The 23,177-nt window shown below is 42.7% G+C and overlaps 1 protein-coding gene across 1 annotated transcript; it reads right to left on the bottom strand.

Annotated features, from left to right (window-relative positions):
• Positions 1–385: 385 nt before the first annotated feature.
• On the bottom strand, positions 386–14,874 carry MEPE (matrix extracellular phosphoglycoprotein). The gene is made up of 5 exons (XM_082236412.1): positions 14,863–14,874; positions 10,238–10,303; positions 8,864–8,917; positions 6,136–6,228; positions 386–3,696 (listed from the first exon to the last, which is right to left on the bottom strand). Exons 2-5 carry the CDS (start codon positions 10,289–10,291, stop codon positions 1,555–1,557), a joined length of 2,343 nt encoding a protein of 780 aa, XP_082092538.1. The 5' UTR covers positions 10,292–10,303; positions 14,863–14,874; the 3' UTR covers positions 386–1,554.
• Between the last annotated feature and the right edge of the window lie 8,303 nt (positions 14,875–23,177).

Genomic DNA, 23,177 nt, shown 5'->3' with positions numbered 1-23,177 from the left:
ACCTACTTGTCTCCCAATAACTACATTTAGCAGTCAGGTTGAAAGAATGTGCTTGCAGGGAGTTCGTGAGTGCACTGTATACTCTTTTGCATGTTGTCTGACTGCTGTGCAAACTTTTCCAAAGATGATCCCATGAGCAACACACAAAAGGAATCTAAGATTTTCCTAATGTGATCAGTTTTCCAGTGTTCTTAAAAAAAGCCTGAATACAGAGTATAGGAGACTAATTACACAATCCAACCGGACAGTAGACTTTTTATTCCCATTGAACTGGGTGGTGGAACACATGCTTAATTATTGCATTGAAATCGATGGGAGAATTGTGATCAGTTGCCTAAGAGTTAAATTTACATTTCCCTTTTTGAAATAAAGCTGACAAAAGCTGGACTTTTCCAATACTTTATTGGCATGTGACATAATCATAGCATCGGTTATTATTAAATACTATATGTTATATAGATGTCCTTCTACTGTTTTGCAGCATGTTTTACCCAAATAAAATCAATACAGTAAAACAACTATTCAGTCCTCTAGCTAATAATTTCAGATTACAACATCAAAGGTATTGTGAAAGACGTAAATCTCAAAGTTGCTTTTAATGCAAGGATAAGGAACCTATGGCCTTCCAAATGTTGTTGGGTGGACTCCAGTTTCCATCGGCCCAACCAGCATGGCCAACGGTCACAGGTAATGGAATTGTAGTTATGCGTCATCTGGAGGGTCATAGATTTCCCTGCCTTCAGACTTTAGAAAACATTATAATGACAGGAGCTGTGCTAAGTATAATCTGATTTTTGGACATTTTTGTGGAAATACAATTTTCTTAGCTGCCCCAGCTGCAACAAAACATTTCTCTCCCATATCAGTCTCTACAGCCACAGTGGGCACTGTAACTCTCCAATAGTTTGACTTTACTCCCAAAGGCACACTCTTCCATTGTACAGACAGATGCTAACAAGCTGCTGCAGTGCTTTACCTAGGTGCTGCTTCTTCCTTCCTGAATTGACCTAGCAGATGATCACTATGCAATCATTGCACAGTGAACAGGTTACAGCAGCCTCCGCTGAGCTGCAACGTCTAGCAGTGTTGCTAAGGCTGATGGGAGTTGTAGTCCAAATTAGCTGGAGGGCGCTAGGTGGGGGAAGGATGGGTTATAGGATCACCTCAGGATGTCTTGTGGCAAGCAGATTTGTGCAATATAATGACATCACTAAGAATAAAAGCTAGCAAAGCCAATTTACACAAATAAGCTCTCCATTTTGCCATTACTCCCCCCCCCAAATAATAATTGAGCAAGGGAGGTACAGCTGAAAACACTTGTGAGTTATTTCGACTCAGCCCTAATAACGGCTCTTGAAGTGCAATGCTCTGATATATGCCTACTCCAAAGTAAATCCCATTGAGTTCAATGAATCTTGCTTCCAAGTAAGTGGGTATAGGATTTCAGCTTTATTCTGCACACCAGAGCAATGCCACATAATTATGCCCTATGTATCACCTAGCCTAGTGCATTTGAGGCTCTCTTTTCTTCCCTTCTGAACAAATGCAAGCAAATCAAGCAGTGCTTTTCCGCTCCTGGGAATCTTCTTGTGAGTCGGTTCTTTGGCTGTGGTCATGACTTTCATCAGATCGGTCTTCTTCAGTACTTTCAGGTGATTCATGACTGTCGGGTCTGTCATTCTGATAGTCTTCATAAGACTGGCGGCTGTTTTCCTCACTCTCCGATGATTGGCTGCTGTCATTTCTACGGACAGATGGACGCCTCTTACCATGTTGACTGCTCTTTCTCCTCAGGACACCCGAATACCCATGGTAGTGCTTAGCTGCACTGCTGCCATACGTTCCAGTATTAACCCTAGATGCCTTTTTGCTTGGCTTCATAACCTTCTTGTTGCTCTTCACAGTGGCCAACGAGGGCCCCTGACTTTTAAGCTTCTCATTCTTTGGAATATTAAGGATGTCTCGGATACTGCCATGAGACCCACGAGATTCAGACAGGGCACTTTTGAACTGGATCGATTTTTGACCACTGAGCTCCTCCTCTTTGTTGGAAGAATCTATATCACTCCTCTTGAGATCTGCAGAATCTCCAGTAGCTTTCTTGTAAATGATAGCTCTTTCTGGAGTGTCCTTGTTGACTTTTTGAAATGTGACACCAAATCCTGTTTTGCCACTTTCAGTCATCTTTGGGCCACCCAATGTGCTCTCATGAGCATTTTTGTTTGTTTTTTCATAACTGCCACCTTCACCAATACTAGGCCTTTTATGAATAATCCCAACTTCACCGGGACTTTTTCGACTGTGCTGTGTTGTACCGGAATCTGAAGTTTGTTTGCTGGAAAGAAGAGTAAGTTCACCTTTTGAATGTGACTTAGTAGTACCAGATCCATCCTCATGACCATTTAGTTTCCTGCTCAATATAACTTTGCTTTGAATTGTTTTCTCTGCCTTGGTATCACCAAGATCCCCCACGTGACTGATAAGCCTTTCTTTGGTACCAATTTCACCACCATCTTTTTTCTGTAGTTTGGTAATACCAGCTGCGTCCAGATGGCTATTGGACCTCCCATTAGTGACATCCTTTCTGGTTCCATCTTTTCCCTGTAGGTTGGTAACACCAGCTGCTTCCAGGTGGCTCTTGGACCTCCCATTAGTGACATCCTTTCTGGTTTCATCTTTCTTCTGTAGGTTGGAAACACCAACTATTTCCACATGGCGGCCACTAGTGACACCATCTTTTACATCACCCTTTTTACGTGGTTTGGTAACTCCATATCCGTCCTTCTGTCCATTAAGCTTCCTAACTGCCACTGTATACCCATCTTTGCCTTTTGTACGAACTGTAGCATTGCCACTACCATTTTCATTAGCCACTTTAATTTCACTGGTATCTACGATGTTAGTGTAGTTGCCTCTGGTTCTCATGACTTCAATTTCCCCTAGACGTTCTCGAGACATGTTGGCTTTTACTTCAAGACTTGTGTATAGTTTGGTGGTACTGTTATCCCTTTTGCTTTTGTCTAACAAATGAACATGACCACCTTCTTCTTTTCCTGGCTCCCTATTGGTGGCATCAGTTATGACTTTCAAATGGACTTTTGAATAATCTTTGCTTGGTGGGTCTTTAATTTTCTTGGGAATATCATGGAAAGGATTGTTTTCCCAGACTGCACTGGCATCATTCTCCTTCATCTCTATTTTGATGTAGGGATCTTTTGATGACTTGGTATTACTAGATAACCCAGATTTGCCATCTTTATCTTTCCCCCAAAGTTTATCAGTGCCTCTTGTGTCTTGGTGGTCTTTGACTCGGTCATGATATTCATTGCCAATAATGACGCCATGATGGGTGTCAACTTGGCCTGGAAAGCCTATGTCCCCACTTCCATCTATCTCAATGGTGTTATCTCCTGTAGCAATTTCATTTCCTTCCTTGTTTACAATTACCTCCAAGTTATGCTGGTGGAGATCCTGATTTGTGGTGTTTCCATAATGTTTATATAAATTTTGGCTGCTTCCAGTAGTTCTTCTGCCTTCAGTCTTTCTGCCATTTCCAGTTGCATCAAAGTGCTTCTGCTGTTCTCTTGCCTCTTGTGTTGTATCAGTGAAATTGTCAGTGGTCTTCCTTGGTACATTTTTTCTGTCAGACCCATGAGTGATAATGGAAATGTTATTTCTGTTTTCTTCTTCTTCTTTCTAAATACCAAAAGAAAACAACGGTGAGCTTGACAGGTGAGTGTATTTAATTTAATAAGCAAGGTAAAACTTATTCATTGTTTCATTTGCTTATGGCTAATGTGTTTATCCATGGAGTAGGGGAGCCACAACCTTTGCTATTTCAGTAACAATTCAGTCTGGAATTTCCATGTTTTCTCACTTTTTTTTTTTTACAGAGAATCCAGACCAGGGGTCTGTAACCCGCGGCTCTGGAGCCGCATGTGGCTCTTTTACACCTTTGCCGCGGCTCCGGGGCAGATACTAGCGAGGGGAGGAGGCGCATTGAGCGCCCCGACACTCCCCACTGTGGCGGGCGCTGTACTGGCTGTGACGTCGCATGGGGGCGGTGCGTGCGTTAGTCACGCACCGTGCTGACGTCACCTTCCCGCCCGCCCACTACATTGTAAGGGGCATGTACGCTGGTCACTGCATTGAAAGGGGCATGTACGCTGGTCACTGTTTTGAAGGGGAGTGAAGAACACACACACACACACAAAGGTAACTTGTTAATTTAACATTTATTTCTATGAGGAGGAGTAATTCTGAGGGGTCAAACAAAGAAATAATAATAAAAAGTGACAAAAAAGTTATTTTTATAATGATGAGTTTTGCGGCTCCCAGTTTTTTCCCCTTCAGAAACGGGTCCAAGTGGCTCTTTTTGTCTTAAAGGTTGCAGACCCCTGATCCAGACCATGTCACTGGCAGACTGTTGCACTCTCTGTTTTCTATGTTGTCCTTTTCAATGTTTTCCTTAGACCTGATTTGTAGGAATTATTTTGATTTTAAACAGTTTTAGAACTATCCTGCCCAGTGCCAACTGGCAAAACGCCAATGAAACATTTCAGGGCCACTGTGTGTGTGGTTTTTTTGTAATTTAAATGCTTCCTGTTTGTAGCTCTGGCCCTTCTTACCATTTTCTGCTGAATGTGGCAGTGGGAATGCTGATAAATAGCTTGTCAATTGCCTCTTGGATTGCCTGTTAATTACCCGTTAATGTCAGTTACTGTTCCTGGGGATGCAGGGAGCTCATTTCCTCTACAGAAACTGCAAGGCTGTTAAATTTGTGGGGTAGTTTTTTTTGTTTTTTTTAATGAGAATTACTTACAGAAGAATATTGGCCATTGGGATGGGGCATTGCTGGATAAATCAGCAAGACCTGCGGAGCCAGCCCACTTATGAGGTAAAGTGAGGTATTTGCCTCAGGCAGCAGGAAATACAAATGCATTGACTGCTGCTGCAAACTCCTTGGAGGCTAGATCTGCCATCTCTTTGACAGCTCTCCCCACAAGCCAACACTATAGTGGCCTTTTGGCAAACAGGAGAGGTGCTGCTGGTCTCTTCCCACTCTTGTTCCCTATGTCGGTCATTATCCCCACTTGTTCCTGATACAAATCTTCACTTACTCCTTCCCTTGCTGCGAGGGCGCCATTTTGTGGTTCACCTCAAGTGCCAAAATGTCTTGGGCTGGCCCTGCTTATCTGTGTTGGACCATCATTTAATTCTGCTCCCAGCTGCTTAAAGGTAAAGGTAAAGGTAAAGGTAAAGGTAAAGGCATGCTCTGGTCCATGGGGTCACAAAGAGTCAGACACAACTAAACGACTAAACAACAACAAAAGGGACTCCTGACCATTAAATCCAATCATCGATGACTCTGGGGTTGCGGCGCTCATCTCGCTTTACTGGCCGAGGGCGCCGGCGTACAGCTTCTGGGTCATGTGGCCAGCATGACTAAGCCACTTCTGCTGAACCAGAGCAGCACATGGAAATGCCGTTTACCTTCCCGCCAGAGTGGTACCTATTTATCTACTTGCACTTCATGCTTTTGAACTGCAAGGTGGAGCAGGGACCGAACAACGGTAACTCACCGTCGCAGGGATTCGAACAGCCAACTTTCTGATCAGCAAGCCCTAGGCTCTGTGGTTTAACCCACAGCACCACCTGTGTCCAATCCCAGCTGCTTATGGAAAAGCAAAACACTCCTCTAACACGAGCACCACACCATGTTTCTGCAGATCTTGCTCAAGAACAGTTTACTTACTCGGCAAAAGCTGAGAAGTAAAGTCACTTTGGTGGCATTGCATCAGGACAGATGAGTGTGCAGATTTCGATATGTTTGCAGGCCAGGGGACATTTCCAAGCTTAATAACCCAAGCACTAGTGCTTCAGGCTGCATAAATGCTTGTCATTCTGAAGGCAAGGGGTCGAAAGGTGCATCTCCTTTTCACCATGAGCCTTTTTCAAAATAAATTAAAATGGAAACAGCTGCTGGGATGCTGTTTCTTGGTGCTGCAAATGAGAATGAAATAGCAACTGCAAGAGAGTTTGTGGGTGAAATGATGTGCTCCTTGTATACCGTGTGGCGATACTGCAACAAATGCAGACAACTAAAAAGGTGTGTGAACCAAAACGTTATTCTACCTGAATCTGTGTTTGATTGTTGGTCACCGCAGACGAGTACACGTAATTAAATATGTAAAACCCGTGCTTGGAGTGACGACCTTTGAGCATTATCTGGGGGCAGAAAAGAAGGCATTAAAAGTACTCTTGGAAATACCACGCTTCTGTTCATTTCAGCTAAGCCTGCTTCTTGAACTAGGAAAACAACAACGACAACAACACCCCAATGGACACCAGGATGTTTGTGTGATAATCAACACTGCCTTGTGAATGGTCAGTATAATTATTTTTACAGTACTTTTAATCTTCATTGTAATTAGAACAGTCTGCATTATTATTATGTCATTTCCCTCTGACCTCTCTGCTCATGTTTCTACCCCATCAAATCTTATGCCACATAATACATCTGTTCGACTTTAAAGAGCTGCAGAATCAACACAGCTACCTCTGTGGAAATTATTACAATCTCCACCAGAGGGCATGCTTAATCTTCTTCCTTCCATATTCCAGAAGGACAGTCTCTTTAGTCTTTTAGGCAAACCAGAAAGATGCAAGCAAGCTTTTCCAAAGCAGTTGATTTTGGGGTCACAGGGACTGTGCAGGGCATGGGTAAAGACTTAGGGATCAAAAGGGGGAGGTGAAAGAGGTGCTAAATAAGTTTAAGAGTATAGCACAAAAATATAATTAGTGCACTTGCAAATGAGGAGACTGTAAGATGATTTCACATTTCAATAGTATTTCTCATTTTTTTACATGTTATGGTTCTTAGTAATTCTGATAAATGGTTAATAAATATTGATTATACGTTGATATTTCTTGACTTTATTTCATTTATATTCTTAAGAATCTTTGTTGGGGATAACAACAGCTTTATAAGCTCTTCAAGGGATCAATGAACTCAAGTTTACGAAACCCTGTCTTAAAAAGTAGGCATTGTATCAAAGCCATTTTTTCCTGTCCATTAAAGCTTACACCACAACATATCTATGATTCTTTAAGATGACACAGGACTCCTGTTTGCTTATCCTTAAGTGTGGGAGTATCTCTAGGTTGTAACTTTAAAGGACTTTCCACTCAACTTAAACATTGTTACTGGCATTCAAAAATTTGGCAATATGGTTGTGGAACATGTATTTGTCCCCAGAAATTCTAGACTTCCTCCCCTCACATTTTCTTTAAAGAATAATGTGGAAGCTCAAAAATTGCTGTAGCAAAGTGGAATTTATCTGAACTGTGTAATACCCTTCATTTCTAACAGTTACCAAAGCTTGTCATTAATTTACAAAATGGCAATGCTACAGCAATTCAAATATTGCATCCGAACAAATGGAAATTATTTTTTTAAACCTCCCAGCAGCCCTCCTCCACATCAGCAAAAGCTTGTCAGAAAAGGATGAGCTGGCATTACTTCCTACCAATGATGTGGTAATCTGGATCATGCCTAGGGTTGGTCCCACCCTTTAACCAAGATGGGCCCCTTCCCTCTAGAAGGTGGAGAAGCGATGAATCAGTGGCCCTGTCACCCTGACCACTGCATCTGAAAATGCAGATGCTCTTTGGGGACACAGCCCACGGATAGAAGCTGTTCTTTACCCTGTTGGTGCAATTAATCATGCTTCTATATCTTCTATATCTTCTGCCTGAGGGCAGGAGATCAAGAAAATGCCGGCCAGGGTGTGAATGATCCCTGAGAATTTTCCTCACTCTCCTGAGGCAACGTTCTTCCGCTATTTCATCCAGCGGATTCACCGGACAGCCCATAATATCTTGTGCTGTATTCACCACCCTCTGTAGGCACTATCAGTTGATGTCAAACCAGTGTACCACACTGTGATCCGGTATGAAAGGACACTTTCTAGAAGGAGATGATCAAATGTTGATTGACATCGTTCTTTCACAATACTCTGAAGAGGTTAATATTCAATGCCTCACTCTGAGGAAGGACCCTATGTTCCTCAGAGCAAGTTGTAGATCCTAAGAAGGCCCTTAAGTAACCTCTGAGCGAGAAGAGAGTTGGCAGCAGTGGCAGTGGAGGAGGCTAGTGTACAGGGAGGCAGTGGCTGGCCTGTCTTGCCTCAGGCGGCATAATATTTTGTGCCAGCCTTGGCCATGCTACAGAGCTGGTTCTAAAGACACAAGGCCTCAGGGTGAGAAAAGAAAGTTCCCATTCCTGTTCCAGCAATGGAAATTAGCATTAGAAAGCAAAGTGCATTAAAACAGAAGAGTATCATATCGATTATGCCTCCGCGCAGCATCTGTATATTGAAGCACACTACTCATCCCATGTTTCTGTGGAACAGACAACACTTTCGCACCTTCTTCTGCTAACAGAAGCTGAAGGAAGCCACGTTGTCATCAAAATACCTGACTCATTTACCTGGTGTATATACGCTCGGTCTTTATCACCCCTGTTATACAGAAAATTCCAAGTGGGTCTGAACCTCAATGCTTAAAATCCCTGATAGAGGATAATGATCCAGATATCACGCTAAGGGTTGCCAAATTTTGTGCGGCTGCCATGAAACTCAGGGAACAAGCTGTGCTATCACAAAGGCCAAGGCCTCAGGTGCAAACTCTAGATAATATTTTAGAGACTAAGACCTAAACCACATTTCTAATTGCTGTCACATTCGTATTGTTTATTGTAATATTCAATTGTTAATTCAAATTTAATTCTATTGTGTTTTATGTTTGCTTAGTATGGTATGTAAATCTGGTCTGGGACCGTAATAAATTTAATTTCATTTACCTGGTGATCTCCCCGGCACTTCTGCTTTGCTTTCCTATAATGGGGTTGAAGCTCCTGGAGAAAGATGGGAGGGGAAAAAACAATGTCAGGCAAATCTCTTCTGAATTGTTTGTATGTTCTGCTAGAGGGTTGACTACAGGTTTTCAGAGGGTGGCTGGGTAAGAATCTAACTTTGTTTTAGCTCTATAGTAGCAAACTTCTGGTCACCTGAACATAGTCTCAGAAAAGGTGAGGGAGGAGGCCACATATGCTGGCTCCACCTCCATCTTCTCCATCTCCACTGACTGCAGCCTCAGGTCTTTGAGCAGTGAGTGGGAAGGTGTAAAGGGGGCATCTTTGCATGTTGGGACCCTCCACACGATTGGGAACCCTGAGCATTCGGGATTCCTTGAGGGATCATCTTACCCCATCCGTCTCTATCCTATCACTTCATTCTGCATATCTATAATGTTGGTTCTGTGTTTGTAAGGAATAATCCCTTCCGTGTGGCAGCACTGGAACACACAGACTTCAACATACTGTATAGCAAGGGACTATGAGACTCTGGGCACAGGTGGTCTTTTCATCACTCCTTCCTGTTGAAGGTCATGGCCCAGGAGGAGAGAGGAAAATACTGGAGGTAAACCACTGGCTGCGCAGCTGGTGTCGTCAGGAGGTGTTTGGCTTCTTGGATCATAGTTTCTGCTTCCTTGAGGAAGGACATCTGGCAAAGAGATGGGCTGCACCTCACAGCAGTTGGCAAGGATGTGTTTGCTAAGAATCTCGTGAGCCTGATCAGGAGAGCTTTAAACTAGACGTTGAGGGGGAGGGAGACAGATGACAGAAGAGCACTTGCTACTGGGGATAATAACTTCATTGATGCACAGGAAACTGAGGTGGGGCTCCAGAAACCTGCTAAAGGGCAGGAAATTGCAAGAAGGAAGCAGTTGGAAGGAACGACACGTGGTTTCCGTTGTCTCTATACAATTCTATTATCTCGTTGCTCTCTTTGCTCCATTCCTACTAGCTCAAAGCAGAAACGGTGCCTCTCCATGCAAATAAATGTCACTCCTTGACTTTAATTCATGTAGAGGCATTTCATACAAAGGCACTTGGGGAAAGAGGAACATTATGAACTACACCCTGTCATGTGAATCTGCCCGAGCATTAGAATCAACACTGAATTCCAAAATGTGGAGTCCTAGCCATAGTTTTTCACCAGATATCGCACTTCTCTGAATGTTGCACAGTCTGTTTATGTCGTGTCTTTTCATAGGTATGCGTTCCTGTATTGAAACTTTCTAAAAACATCTGTCCTCCAGATGTCACTCTTCCCCAAAAGTTACTCTCGGGAGAATCTGTATATCATTTCAGCCTGAAGTTTGGAATACTCACCGACTGAGCCCAGGTTAAGCCACAAAGAGTCAAGTACAAAAGAGCAGCCTTCATCTTCAGAGCTTCCTAAGGACAGAGCAATATAACTGAGAAATGTTTTTATTTCACCTTTAATGCCTATGATCACAATCCAGAAAACCCCCTCCTTGCTCCTGAAAGCAAATCGCTCATCGTTCTGAGAATCAACAGTTAAAGAGTACAATCATATTTCTGAATCAGAATGAATGGAGCATTGATTTGCAAAATGTGGAAGCCAATCCTATCCTTGTTTGTTTATTCATTCATGACATTTATAGCCCATTGTTTCTTCAGCGTGGTATACATTGACCCCCTCCCGCTTTCACTCTTACAACAGTCTTGTGAGCTAGGCTAGGCTGATAATCAATGTCTGGCCCAAGGATACCCGCCCTATCAGGCTTGAGTAGGGATTTAAACCTGGATACACAGTCAACTTGTGGGACGTGGGTGGTGCTGTGGGTTAAACCACAGAGCCTAGGACTTGCCAATCAGAAGGTCGGCAGTTCGAATCCCCGTGACGGGATGAGCTCCCGTTGCTCGATCCCAGCTCCTGCCAACCTAGCAGTTCGAAAGCACGTCAAAGTGCAAGTAGATAAATAGGTACCGCTCCGGCGGGAAGGTTTCCGTGCATTGCTCTGGTTTGCCAGAAGCGGCTTAGTCGTGCTAGCCACATGACCCGGAAGCTGTACGCCGGCTCCCTCGGCCAATAAAGCGAGATGAGCGCTGCAACCCCAGAGTCGGTCACGACTGGACCTAATAGTCAAGGGTACCTTTACCTTTACCTTTACATAGTCAACTCAGCCAGTAGAGCATATATTGGGGATAAATGTGCATAAAAATGAAGCTGTTGGTAGAAATGATGTACAAAAATACATTGTATTAGGGGGAATTGCTTTTGGGGGGGGGGAAATGTTTGCATTAGGCAAAACTGCATATAAAACCGTGTTTATCAGGGAAAAGTTGCACTAAAATGCTGATGAGCTTCCACAAGGATTTTTTTTTTAAAAGCAGAAATAGCGGAGAACTGAATTTGATACAGGAAAAATGAGAAACACAGAAGCAAAACTGACAGATCCTTCCAATCCCTTGTTCTGATTGCAGTTTGCTTCAATAGGTACTGTCCCCTCCTCCTCCCCATGTCTACTGTAGGTACTCTAGGTAATGCTGGTACAAATTGGGACCATTAACAGAGACCAAAAAATTACAGCTCCCCTCCCCCACGTTTCCCAAGCTAAGGTCCTGATGGGAATTGGGACCCTGCACTGGCAATTTGTGTTGAACAACAACAGCAACTGTGCACTTAAGGGCACAGATACAGAACTAATGTGACATCTAGTTAGGCCCTTAGTTAATTTTACTCAGTGAGACTTAAGTCATAATTAAATTCTCCTATGGATTTCAGTAGGATCCATCTAAACCAAAGACGGTACTCAACTAAGGTTTACTCAAGCCCACTGAAATTAATTGAAACCTGACTAAGTTAGGTCCATTAACTTCAACGTGTCTACTCGGAGTAAAACTTGGTTGTTTGGATCCAACCTAATGTAAATTTCAAAACCTTTGCATGCACATCCAAGCCATGGGATTAGGGCAGTTGTGGATAACAGATTATATTAAATAAAACAAGAGCTATTTGCACCTGCCAGCAATGGCAAAGGTTATCGCTATGCTGACGTGCCTCTCCTCCTGCTATCCCTCAAACAAGCAGAGTTTGCCTAGAAGCATCTGGCTTAAATTGAGCACATTGCACCTCCAATCCTCGAATTCTTCAGTGAAGATATACAACAGCCTTTGCCAACCTGGTGTTTTGCAGTCCAAAACCTCTGAGGGGCAGCAGGTCGGCAAATGTTGAAATGCAACATACCTGAGGTCAATTATGTAGAAGTATTGCTCCAAATTATTCAAATCCATAAAACTGCATAGCTACGAGGGAGGACCCCAACGCCGTTTAATCCACCTTCTTAAACCTCCACATGTTAAACCACATTATGCATAACACATTCATTTACTTTTGCTTTATTTGTTAAAAATGTGTGTGCTGCAGTCTCTCTGTCATTGTAGGTTTTGAAGGTAAGGTGGCCAGTGGGAAGAGGGCTGCTGCACTTTTAATAGTGGCGTAGAAGAGGAAATTTCTACACTACTATTAAAGGTACAGGAGCCCTGTCTATTTGTCCGTTTGGCCACTTCAACTTGAAGTATCAGGATAGTAAAAATATAAAAGTGCAGATAAATTCAAAATACATGCCATTGTACAGAAACAACAGCAATAACAAATGAAGCAATTAGAAAATCAGTGGCAAGCAGATCCAACCCTAGGCAAAAAGAAAAAGACCAAATTAAGAAAATCAAATCAGTTTACCTACCAAAGATCTGAGCAAATGTAACCTTTCTGGGAAATGATTGGAAAAAGAGGTGAACGAAAATGCAATCATTTAAAAATAAGGACTGACATACATGGTTGACAGGATATGGACTTGGGTGTGAAATAAAGAATAAGAATTGAATGCTTCCTAATATTGAAGGTAATGCTGTAATGTTGTACTGGAGGAGAAATATTGTTGATTATAATATACAACAATAATTGGAGAATCCCCCTTGGGCTTCTTCCATCGAAAGAAACGAAGGAACTGGAGGCTCCTGGGTGGAAGACTGGAAAAATATTGGCCAGCAGAGGAAGGAACAGCTGAATATTAATCTAGATCGAGCATTTGACCACTGTGAAGAAATATTGTATGTATGGCTGACAGATCTGAGCAAATGGGGCGAACTTTGCTTGCCATCTAAATAGTAACATAATACTCTCCTACCCATATTTCTACAGATCTTTACCTGGCATGCACTATGCACAAAGCTAAGTATTCTTTAATACAAAGGTGGAAACCTTCCATCGATATAACTAACATATATTGGCTCACGGAAATGGGATTAGACTTTGATGGAGGTCCATCCAATTTCCATTTGTCAGCATTCAAGCTTTGCAGCATTAGAGAATGAAAGGCAGAATGTTAGGTTTAGCTGATCCAAGAGGAAGCAGGAGATTGTTATAGAATAGTAAGGAAATAGCTCACGTTTCCTGAAGAAGACAGGGTATCTTCAGCCGATGTTGGCAGCCTTTTGCCCACCTTGCTGAAGTTTAAAGTTTATTATAATAGTAATGGCCAATCAGCTCTGGCTGCTTTTAGCCCTTGCCCACAGATAACTGGAGGAGGGTCGGTTTTAATCTAAAAAAGTCTTTGTGGTGGAAGCCAGCCATCTCATGTTCCATCGAGGTGGATAAACAAAATGCAGGTTATAAATATCTATTGTGCTGCTGAAGGTGCCTGATAGTGACTGACATTTCATGATGAGGGCTTCTAACTTCTTCAGTTAATACAGTGGTACCTTGGGTTACAGATGCTTCAGGTTACAGACGCTTCAGGTTACAGACTCCGCTAACCCAGAAATAGTACCTTGGGTTAAGAACTTTGCTTCAGTATGAGAACAGAAATCGTGCTCCGGCAGTGCGGCAGCAGCGGGAGGCCCCAGTAGCTAAAGTGGCGCTTCAGGTTAAGAACAGTTTCAGGTTAAGAATAGACCTCCAGAACGAATTAAGTTCTTAACCCAAGGTACCACTGTAATATGGGTAGAACTATACTTATGAAACAGGGGTGGTCTCAAGAGGCCTGATCCAGCCACCCTTTGAGACCCCACTGATTTTGACAGCAGCAGCAAAAAAGAAAAGAAACTAAAACTTAAGGGAGACAGGTGGCTCATTTGATGAACAGAGAGGAGCAATAACCCCACTCCACAGATTAGCTGAGGAGATGAGGCCTATGTTCCTGTGCATATGCTTCTGTGTGTCCTTTGTATGTGAGCATCCTGTGTGCAGGTAAAGGTAAAGGACCCCTGGATGGTTAGGTCCGGTCAAAGGCGACTATGTGGTGCAGCAATCATCTCGCTTTCAGGCCGAGGGAGCTGGCGTTTGGCCACAGACAGCTTTCCGGGTCATGTGGCCAGCATGACTTCCATTGCACTTCTGGTGCAATGGAACACTGTGACAGAAACCAAAGCGCACGTAAATGCCGTTTACCTTCCCATCGCAGCGGTACCTATTTATCTATTTGCACTGGTATGCTTTCAAACTGCTAGGTTGGCAGGACCTGGGACAGAGCAACGAGAGCTCACCCTGTCATGGGGATTCGAACTTCCAACCCTCTGGCAAGCCCAAGAGGCTCAGTGGTTCAGACCACCTGTGTTCTGTGTGCATGCTCATGAGTGAGTGTGGGATGACCACAGCCACTTGAGACCATTACTGGCATGAGACCCCTGGAGGGTTGGCCAATGGTTAGCCCTTGAGACCCAAAAGATTAGCCACTTCTATGGGTGAATATTATGGTTTGATTTCTCTCATTTTCTTATTTTTTTCTCGTCTTAAATTTACTTCTCCATATTTTCACATCAGAAAAGAGTTTTCATGAACATTTTATTGCAAATATCTTCTCATATACACACCTTTAAATGTCATTTTTCTTAATATACACATTTCTCAAAGCAATTTCCATATATATATATATATATATATTGGTATGCCACTTACACCAATATATGCATTTATAGGCACCCTTTACCTTATCATATGCATTCTTCTATTTGTTGCTTGGCTGAAGAACTGCATTTCAAAATTTGGAGATACGCAGAGTGAGAATTAAACAGGTTTGTTTTAAAGTGTGAACTGAATGGAATTCCTCCCCCATCCCAAGCCAACCCTATTTTAAAAGAACATCCTGTAGGGCAATTCCACTCTCCCCTGTATCAGTGGAGGAGGAAGGGGGTGCAGGTGTCATCACTGAGGAGGATGACAAAATGACAAAAATACGAGTTTTATAATAATAATAATAATAATAATAATAATAATAATAATAATAATAATAAATTGGGCTCACAAAACTTTTTTGTTCAGTCAACAAATGGAACGAAACACGGCTGGCACTGGGCGCCACACTGTGGGGCCCAGTACTTACCGTGGGGTCTGCAGCAAGCCCAAGCCACGTGTCTCTCCTGGGAGTGACGTGGTGGCTTAGACGACTGCAGGCTTTGTGCTGCCTGAAACGGCAGCGTGGGACATGTGCCTGCGCTCCGCCTCTCCCTCAGTCTCCCTACAGCTGAGGGGGAGGCAGAGAAGAAGAGTTTGGATTTGATATCCCGCTTTATCACTACCCAAAGGAGTCTCAAAGCAGCCAACAATCTCCTTTCCCTTCCTCCCCCACAACAAACACTCTGTGAGGTGAGTGGGGCTGAGAGACTTCAAAGAAGTGTGACTGGCCCAAGGTCACCCAGCAGCTGCATGTGGAGGAGCGGAGACGCGAACCCAGTTCACCAGATTACGAGTCTACCACTCTTAACCACTACACTGCACTGGCCGGTATACAATGCAGTGCGCCCCCATATGCGGCTTGCCCCACCCACATGGGTGGCTCGCCCCGCCCCCAGCTGCAGGACATGCCACACCTGGCATCCAATGGCTAGCTACCCTGCATAACAGCTAGTTCAACTTTCCTTGCATAATTATGATGTAAGCTGCCATATCTGAACTCCTACTTCACATCAACTGCCTCTGGCCAGGGGCAGAGTAAACACATTGTCACAACATCAGCACATGGGATACGTTGATATTACAGAGGGGATGGAGGAACCTGGCACTGAGCCACCATTTTTATTGGAAGCTGTTCTATGTGACGCCAGGATGGGAGATCTGCAGATGATGTTGCTGGACCTCAACTCCCATCATCCACTGCTGGCTGGGGCTGATGGGAGTTAAAAGTACAGCAGTATCTGGAGAGATGTGTACGTCCCTGTTGTATGGCACAGTTCCAAACTCAGTGTGGTTTTGTAGGTTCCTTTCCATCTTATTTACCATCATGGGTGTTGAACTGAAAGTGATAAAGTTAAAAAGGAGGGCTACATCGAGTGAGTCAGAGCAATTATGTTCTGCTTTTTTGAGTACCGGGAATGCATTTTTGCCTAATTGGTTGTAATTGCAGCTTTTATTAAGTATACAAAAAAAAAAATAGTTGCTGTGGAAAGTTTAGGGAGTAATTGGTCTATTTTGCTTGAGTATCGTAGGCAGCAAGTCTGCTTAGCCAGATGCATCAAGCAAATTTGAAGCATGGTAAGGAAATATACCTGTGGGCTGAGCTGAGGTAAGTTAAAGGGTAAGGCAGCTTACAGGGTGAAGAAAGAGGAGGCAGGGAATGAAATAGCAAACACAGCTTGATTGCCAGACCAGTACCGTGCCAAGTCAATACCCGTGAAAGCTTAAATATTTGCTGTCGTATTAAAATAAATGCAGAGCATGGGCAAATGGTAGATAAAATAGGGAGCTAATTGCTCATAATCCCCATTTAGATTTATTAATAGGTTCTGGTTTTCCAGTCTGCTGCTTTTATTAAAATAACGGCCATAATTCATAGTTGTTTTATAGGCGTAAATCATTGCTATGGCAACAGCTAAGGAGTGAAATACTGTGGTTGTGATTGATGAGCAATTTCAAGTAACCTCCTCTGGATTAATCTATGTTAGAAAACCCCAGCAGGTGTATGGAGGTCCTGGGCTGGCTGGACAACAGGACCTCCCTCAGGTAGGTCCAAAGGAAAGGAGAGCGATGTGTTTGGCATCAACTTGGCTGCAGGAGTTGCTGGAAGGAGGCGCCATCCAACCATCTTTAAAGCCCTATGCGGCCTAGGACCCTCGCACTTATGGGACCGCCTCTCCTGGTATGTCCTGCAGAGGACCCTAAGGTCCATGAATAATAATAGCTTAAAGGTCCTGGGCCCTAAGGAAGCCAGACTATCCTCCACCAGGGCCAGGGCATTTTCAGTGACGGCTCCAACCTGGTGGAATGCTCTGTCCCACGAGACTAGGGCCCTGCAGGACTTGATTTCCTTCTGCAGGGCCTGTAAGACAGAGCTATTCCACCTGACCTTCAGTTTGAATTAGCCTGATCCTCTATTCCCTTTCCCCTTTCCTCTTCTATGAAGAAACCCTTTCTGGGACCCCACATTTAAATTCTTCCCTGGTCTCCTTGCTGGCCCTAGTAGGACCAACTTGGCCAGTTAGCCCTGGTGTTCATTTGATGTCTACTGACTGGTGTGTTTTTTTTCTTCCTCAAAATGACCCCTGAATTTTTGAATTTTATTGATATTGATGCTGCATTTTATGTTGTATTTTATGCTGTTTTATGCTGTTTCTAAGTCACATTTTAATCGTTAGCCTCCCTGAGCCTAGTTTTTAAACTGGGAAGGGTGGGATATAAATAAAATATTATTATTATTATTATTATTATTATTATTATTATTATTATTATTATCTTAGGGACTCCACTCCAGATTTGTGGGTGTTTTCTCCTTAGCCTTTTCTTCTCCTGAAAATATCCCATGGGGCAGCGGAGGTTTAGGTTCAGAGTTTTCCTTCTCCTGGATGGGCTAATAACCAGAGTGTAGTTGTTGATAGAGTTTCCTTTCCTCTTCAGAGAAGGGGAACCTGTGGTCCTCCAGATGATGCTGAAGTACAATTCCCATCATTCCTGACCACTGAACATGCTGCCTGGGACTGATGGGAATCATAGAATCATAGAATCATAGAGTTGGAAGAGACCACAAGGGCCATCGAGTCCAACCCCCTGCCAAGCAGGAAACACCATCAGAGCACTCCTGACATATGGTTGTCAAGCCTCTGCTTAAAGACCTCCAAAGAAGGAGACTCCACCACACTCCTTGGCAGCAAATTCCACTGTCGAACAGCTCTTACTGTCAGGAAGTTCTTCCTAGTGTTTAGGTGGAATCTTCTTTCTTGTAGTTTGTTTTTTTTTTAATTTTTTTTTAAATAAATTTTATTATTTTTTATCATTAATACACATATACAAGCATACAAACATACATTTCATACAATCTTTAAAAATATTCAAACATACTTACACTCAATCCCACAAATAGTTCCTTTCCCCATCACCATCCACCGACCCTTCACCCCACCTTTGTGTTGACTTCCAATCTACTCAATTACAATATCTTTCCACTTCTATTACTTTCTTTCACACACCTTTACCCTAATTTCATACTTCTTTTTCTATTACACGTTGTTTTCCATCTTATTTGATATTTCAGTATTTGAAACGGAACTTGTTTATTCTAATAGGAGTTCTGATTTTTCGATATGATTTTGCAAGTATCTTTTAAACACTTTCCAGTCCCTATCTATCTTTTCTTTCGAAATCCTTCCAATTTCTTCCATTGTTTTGGATATATTGTAATACTCCAATAATTTGGCAAGCCACTCTGTTTTTGTTGGTATTATACCACTTTTCCAGTTTTTCGCAATCAATAGCCTTGCTGCTACTGTTGCGTATAAATATAAGGTCTTATCTTCTTCCTTTACGCTTCCTGGTACTATTCCCAATAGAAAACCTTCTGGTGTTTTCCTAAATGAGTATCTAAACATTTTTTTCATTTCATTATATATTATTTCCCAAAATTGTTTGATGTTTAAACAATTCCACCATATATGTATCATAGTACCTTTTCCCATGTTGCATCGCCAGCAGATATCGCTACAGTTTTTATTCATTTTTGCTATTCTTTCAGGTGTTAAATACCATCTATGTTGCATTTTAAGGTAATTTTCTTTCAGTATATAACACATGGTGAATTTCATATCTTCTTTCCACAATTTTTCCCATTGTTCAAACATAATGTTTTTCCCAATGTCTTGCGCCCATTTAATCATTGATGCTTTAACCAGTTCATCCTTTGTTTCCCACTCTAAAATCAGATTATACAATTTAGATATATTTTTTGATTTTTCTTGTATTAAATATTTATCGAATTTTGATATTTCTTTTTCAAATCCTAACTTTTTGTCTTTTGCTAATCTATACTTAATTTGAATATATTGAAACCAATCACTAATATGAGCTTTAATTTCTGTGTAGTCCTTTAATTCCAATTCCCCGTTTTCTTCCTTTAATACAGTTTTATAGGTAGCCCAATTTTCTTTCATATTTAATTTTTTCACTGCGACAATTTCTGCCGGCGATGCCCACCAGGGAGTTTTCGGTTCTAAAAGTCTTTTGTATTTCTCCCATATTTTATATATAGATTTTCTGATTATATGCCCTAGGAAGCCTTTATGTACTCTCACTTTTTCATCTATTAAATAGGCATGCCATCCAAATCTTGTCTCTACTCCTTCTAAATCCAATACATCCGAGTCATCTAATTTGATCCATTCTATTATCCAGGTCAGACCCACCGCATCGTGATATAACTCCATATCTGGGAGACCAAATCCTCCTCTCTCCTTCTTATCTATCATTATTTTGTGTTTTATTCTTGGTTTTTTCCTGACCATATGAATTTAGCCAAATCTCTTTTCCAGTTATTAAAACATTTATCTCCTCCTAGTATTGGGATACTTTGAAATAAAAACATCATCCTTGGTAATATGTTCATCTTTATTACCGATATTTTCCCTAGTAAGGAATCTTGTAGTTTGGATCCATTGCTCCGTGTCCGCTTCTCTGGAGCAGCAGAAAACAACCTTTCTCCCTCCTCTATGTGACATCCTTTTATATATTTGAACATGGCTATCATATCACCCCTTAACCTCCTCTTCTCCAGGCTAAACATGCCCAGCTCCCTTAGCCGTTCCTCATAAGGCACTGTTTCCAGGCCTTTGACCATTTTGGTTGCCCTCCTCTGGACACGTTCCAGTTTGTCAGTGTCCTTCTTGAATTGTGGTGCCCAGAACTGGACACAGTACTCCAGGTGAGGTCTGACCAGAGCAGAATACAGTGGCACTATTACTTCCCTTGATCTAGATGCTATACTCCTATTGATGCAGCCCAGAATTGCATTGGCTTTTTTAGCTGCCGCGTCACAATAGCATCTAGTAGGCAACCGGTTCCCCATTCCTTCTCTGTCTGCTTACTGCTAAAGTATTATGGTGTGTGAGCATCAGCTCATACATAATGTTAGTCAGGTAGAAAACACTGCATGCATGATGGTGAGACTTGTGTGCTGTTTACTCGGTTGAAGGGAAGTTATAATGTGGAAGAGGAAGCAGTCATCAAAGCTAGTTTACATTTTTAGGCATACACGACTAGAAATGCACAAGGGAATGTGGAAGTTCTACATTGTTTTGGTGGCTGCAACTTGAAAACTTATCTGCAGTGTTATCTGCGTCCAAACATGAAAAAGTGTGTCAAGAGAGGTTTCTGGTTCCCATATATTTGTCAGGATTAGGAGTGGAGGAGAAATCCAATTAGGTGTGCATTTAAAGCCTGATTATCAAATTTGCACCTTCTGAAACACTGTATGTGAACCAAAACACAGCGGTTCTTCAGAATTCGCACTTCTCTGAATTTTGCAATGCAGTTCTCCAATCAAATGTGTTTACAAAAATGCATATATTTGGGGAATGTGTGCATGAAAACGATGCTATTAGTGAAGATGACACAAGAAAAATGCATTGCTATGGGAAACGGCTTGCAAAAATGTGTACATTAGTCAATAGTGCATATAAAAATGTGTTTATTAGGAGAAATTTGCACTGAAATTCTGATTAATTTCCATCAGGACTCCCCCCCCCAATATATATATATTGCAAATTGCTGCAAGATGTGTGGAGAACTGTATTTAAGGTTGGAAGACAAAACTCTGGGAGAACTGAACCTTACAGATCCTTTCATTCCTAGCTAGGCAGGATCTGGATGTGAATGTTTTATGGTTATGCCACATAATGTTGACAACAGTACTTGAATTATAAGGGGTAGTGGAGGCTCAGTTACCTTTTATTATAAGTCCCATAGTTCTTATTTTCAGAAGCCTATTGAAGAAGAAGAAGAAGAAGAAGAAGAAGAAGAAGAAGAAGAAGAAGAAGAAGAAGAAGACGACGACAACATATTGGGGACATAGTCTGGCTAAAGTTAGGGGATTCAGTAGATGGGATATGTATATTTCATAACAGAGTCCCCTACCTTTCTCTCATCTTATGTCTTCACCCGTAATTTGAGTAGTGGGTTTTACACTGTTCAAGCTAAGCAGATTTGGACTATAGGCTGAGGATTGAGGATAATTTAAGGAGCAACAACACAAGACAGATGTGGCAGGGGATTCAGCATATTACCAACTACAAACCTAACCTTGGTGCTGTCGACGGTGACCCCTTGCTGGCAGAGGAGCTTAACCTCTTCTTTGCTCGCTTCGAGAAGGAGCCACCTGAGACGCCGGTATTACAGCCACCAGCCCATAGGGGCCCCTCATTCACGGTAGAGGAACATGAGGTGAGACAGGTTTTGAGGATGGCGAATCCGAGGAAGGCGGCTGGACCTGATGGCATCACTGGAAAGGTGTTGAAGGGCTGTGCGGATCAGCTGGCGAGGGTCTTTACTAAGATCTTCAATAAGTCCTTACACCAGTCTATTGTCCCACCCTGCCTGAAGTCGTCAACTATTGTCCCTCTGCCTAAAAAATCCACAATCAGTAGTTTGAATGACTATAGACCAGTTGCACTGACTCCAATCATCATGAAGTGTTTTGAGAAACTGGTGCGCCGTCACATTATCTCCTGTCTTCCATCAACTTTTGACAACTACCAGTTTGCATACAGAGCAAATAGATCCACAGAAGACGCCATGAATACCACTCTCCATGCTGCTCTGTCCCATCTGGAGCAGCCGGGGAGTTATGTGAGGCTGCTGTTTGTGGATTTTAGCTCTGCTTTTAACACTATCCTCCCCCATAGACTGGTGTCCAAGCTAGAGGCGATTGGACTCTCCAACTCCACCTGTCTCTGGGTTTTGGATTTTTTGTCAGAACGTTCCCAGAGGGTTAGAGTAGGGTCACACATGTCCACAGCCCTTAGCCTTAACACCGGCTCACCACAGGGTTGTGTGTTGAGTCCCCTGCTCTACACTATCTATACGTATGACGGTACAGCCATCTATTCCAGCAACAAAATCATCAAGTTTGCTGATGACACTACGGTGGTAGGGCTCATTTCAGGAGGGGATGAGTCCGCCTATCGGGACGAGGTGGAGCGGCTCTGTGTTTGGTGTGGAGAGAACAATCTGGCTCTTAATACGGCTAAGACCAAGGAATTGGTGGTGGATTACAGGAAAAAAAGGCGGACATTCAGCCCTTGTATATCAACGGGGAACGGGTGGAGAGGGTGGCGGAATTCAGGTTTTTGGGAGTAGCTATCGATCAGGGCATGACTTGGAGCGCACATACCACTGCTCTGGTGAAGAAGGCCCAGCAGAGAATTTATTTCCTCAGACTTTTAAAGAAGAACAATCTGAGTGAGAGACTGCTGGTGTCCTTCTACCGAGGCTCCATAGAGAGCATTCTTACATACTGTATTTGTGCTTGGTTCTCCAGTTGTACAGCTAGGGAGAGGAAGGTGCTCCAGAAGGTCATAACCACAGCCCAAAGGATTATTGGTCATCCTCTCCCATCTTTGGAAGAACTGTACGGTTCCCGTTGTCTTAGGAAAGCAAATAACATCCTGCAGGATTCATCTCACCCGGGACACTGTCTGTTTGCACTACTGCCTTCTGGCAGAAGATATAGAAACATCAAGTCAAAGACAAATAGACTGAAAAACAGTTTCTATCCAAGAGCTGTGGCCCTTTTGAATGCTGTAACTCGTTAGTGTGACCTGGGAGTTTGATGGGTGTGGTGTGGGTGTGGCTGGAATGTGGTTTGTTTGGTTGTTGTTGTTGTCTTGCTTTTGTTGTTTTAAGGGATGGCATCCAATTTCGTTGCACTTTGTGCAATGTTGCACTTGTGTAATGACAATAAAGAATCTATCTATCTATCTAAGCAGATTTCAGCCTGGCTGGATAGGATGACCTCTGGGTGCCCCATGAAAACTGCTCTGCGCTTCC

This window comes from Podarcis vaucheri (assembly GCF_965113315.1).
Source record: "Podarcis vaucheri genome assembly, chromosome: 9".
NCBI classification, from domain to species: Eukaryota; Metazoa; Chordata; class Lepidosauria; order Squamata; family Lacertidae; genus Podarcis; species Podarcis vaucheri.
This window is presented reverse-complemented; position numbering and strand designations above follow the sequence as displayed.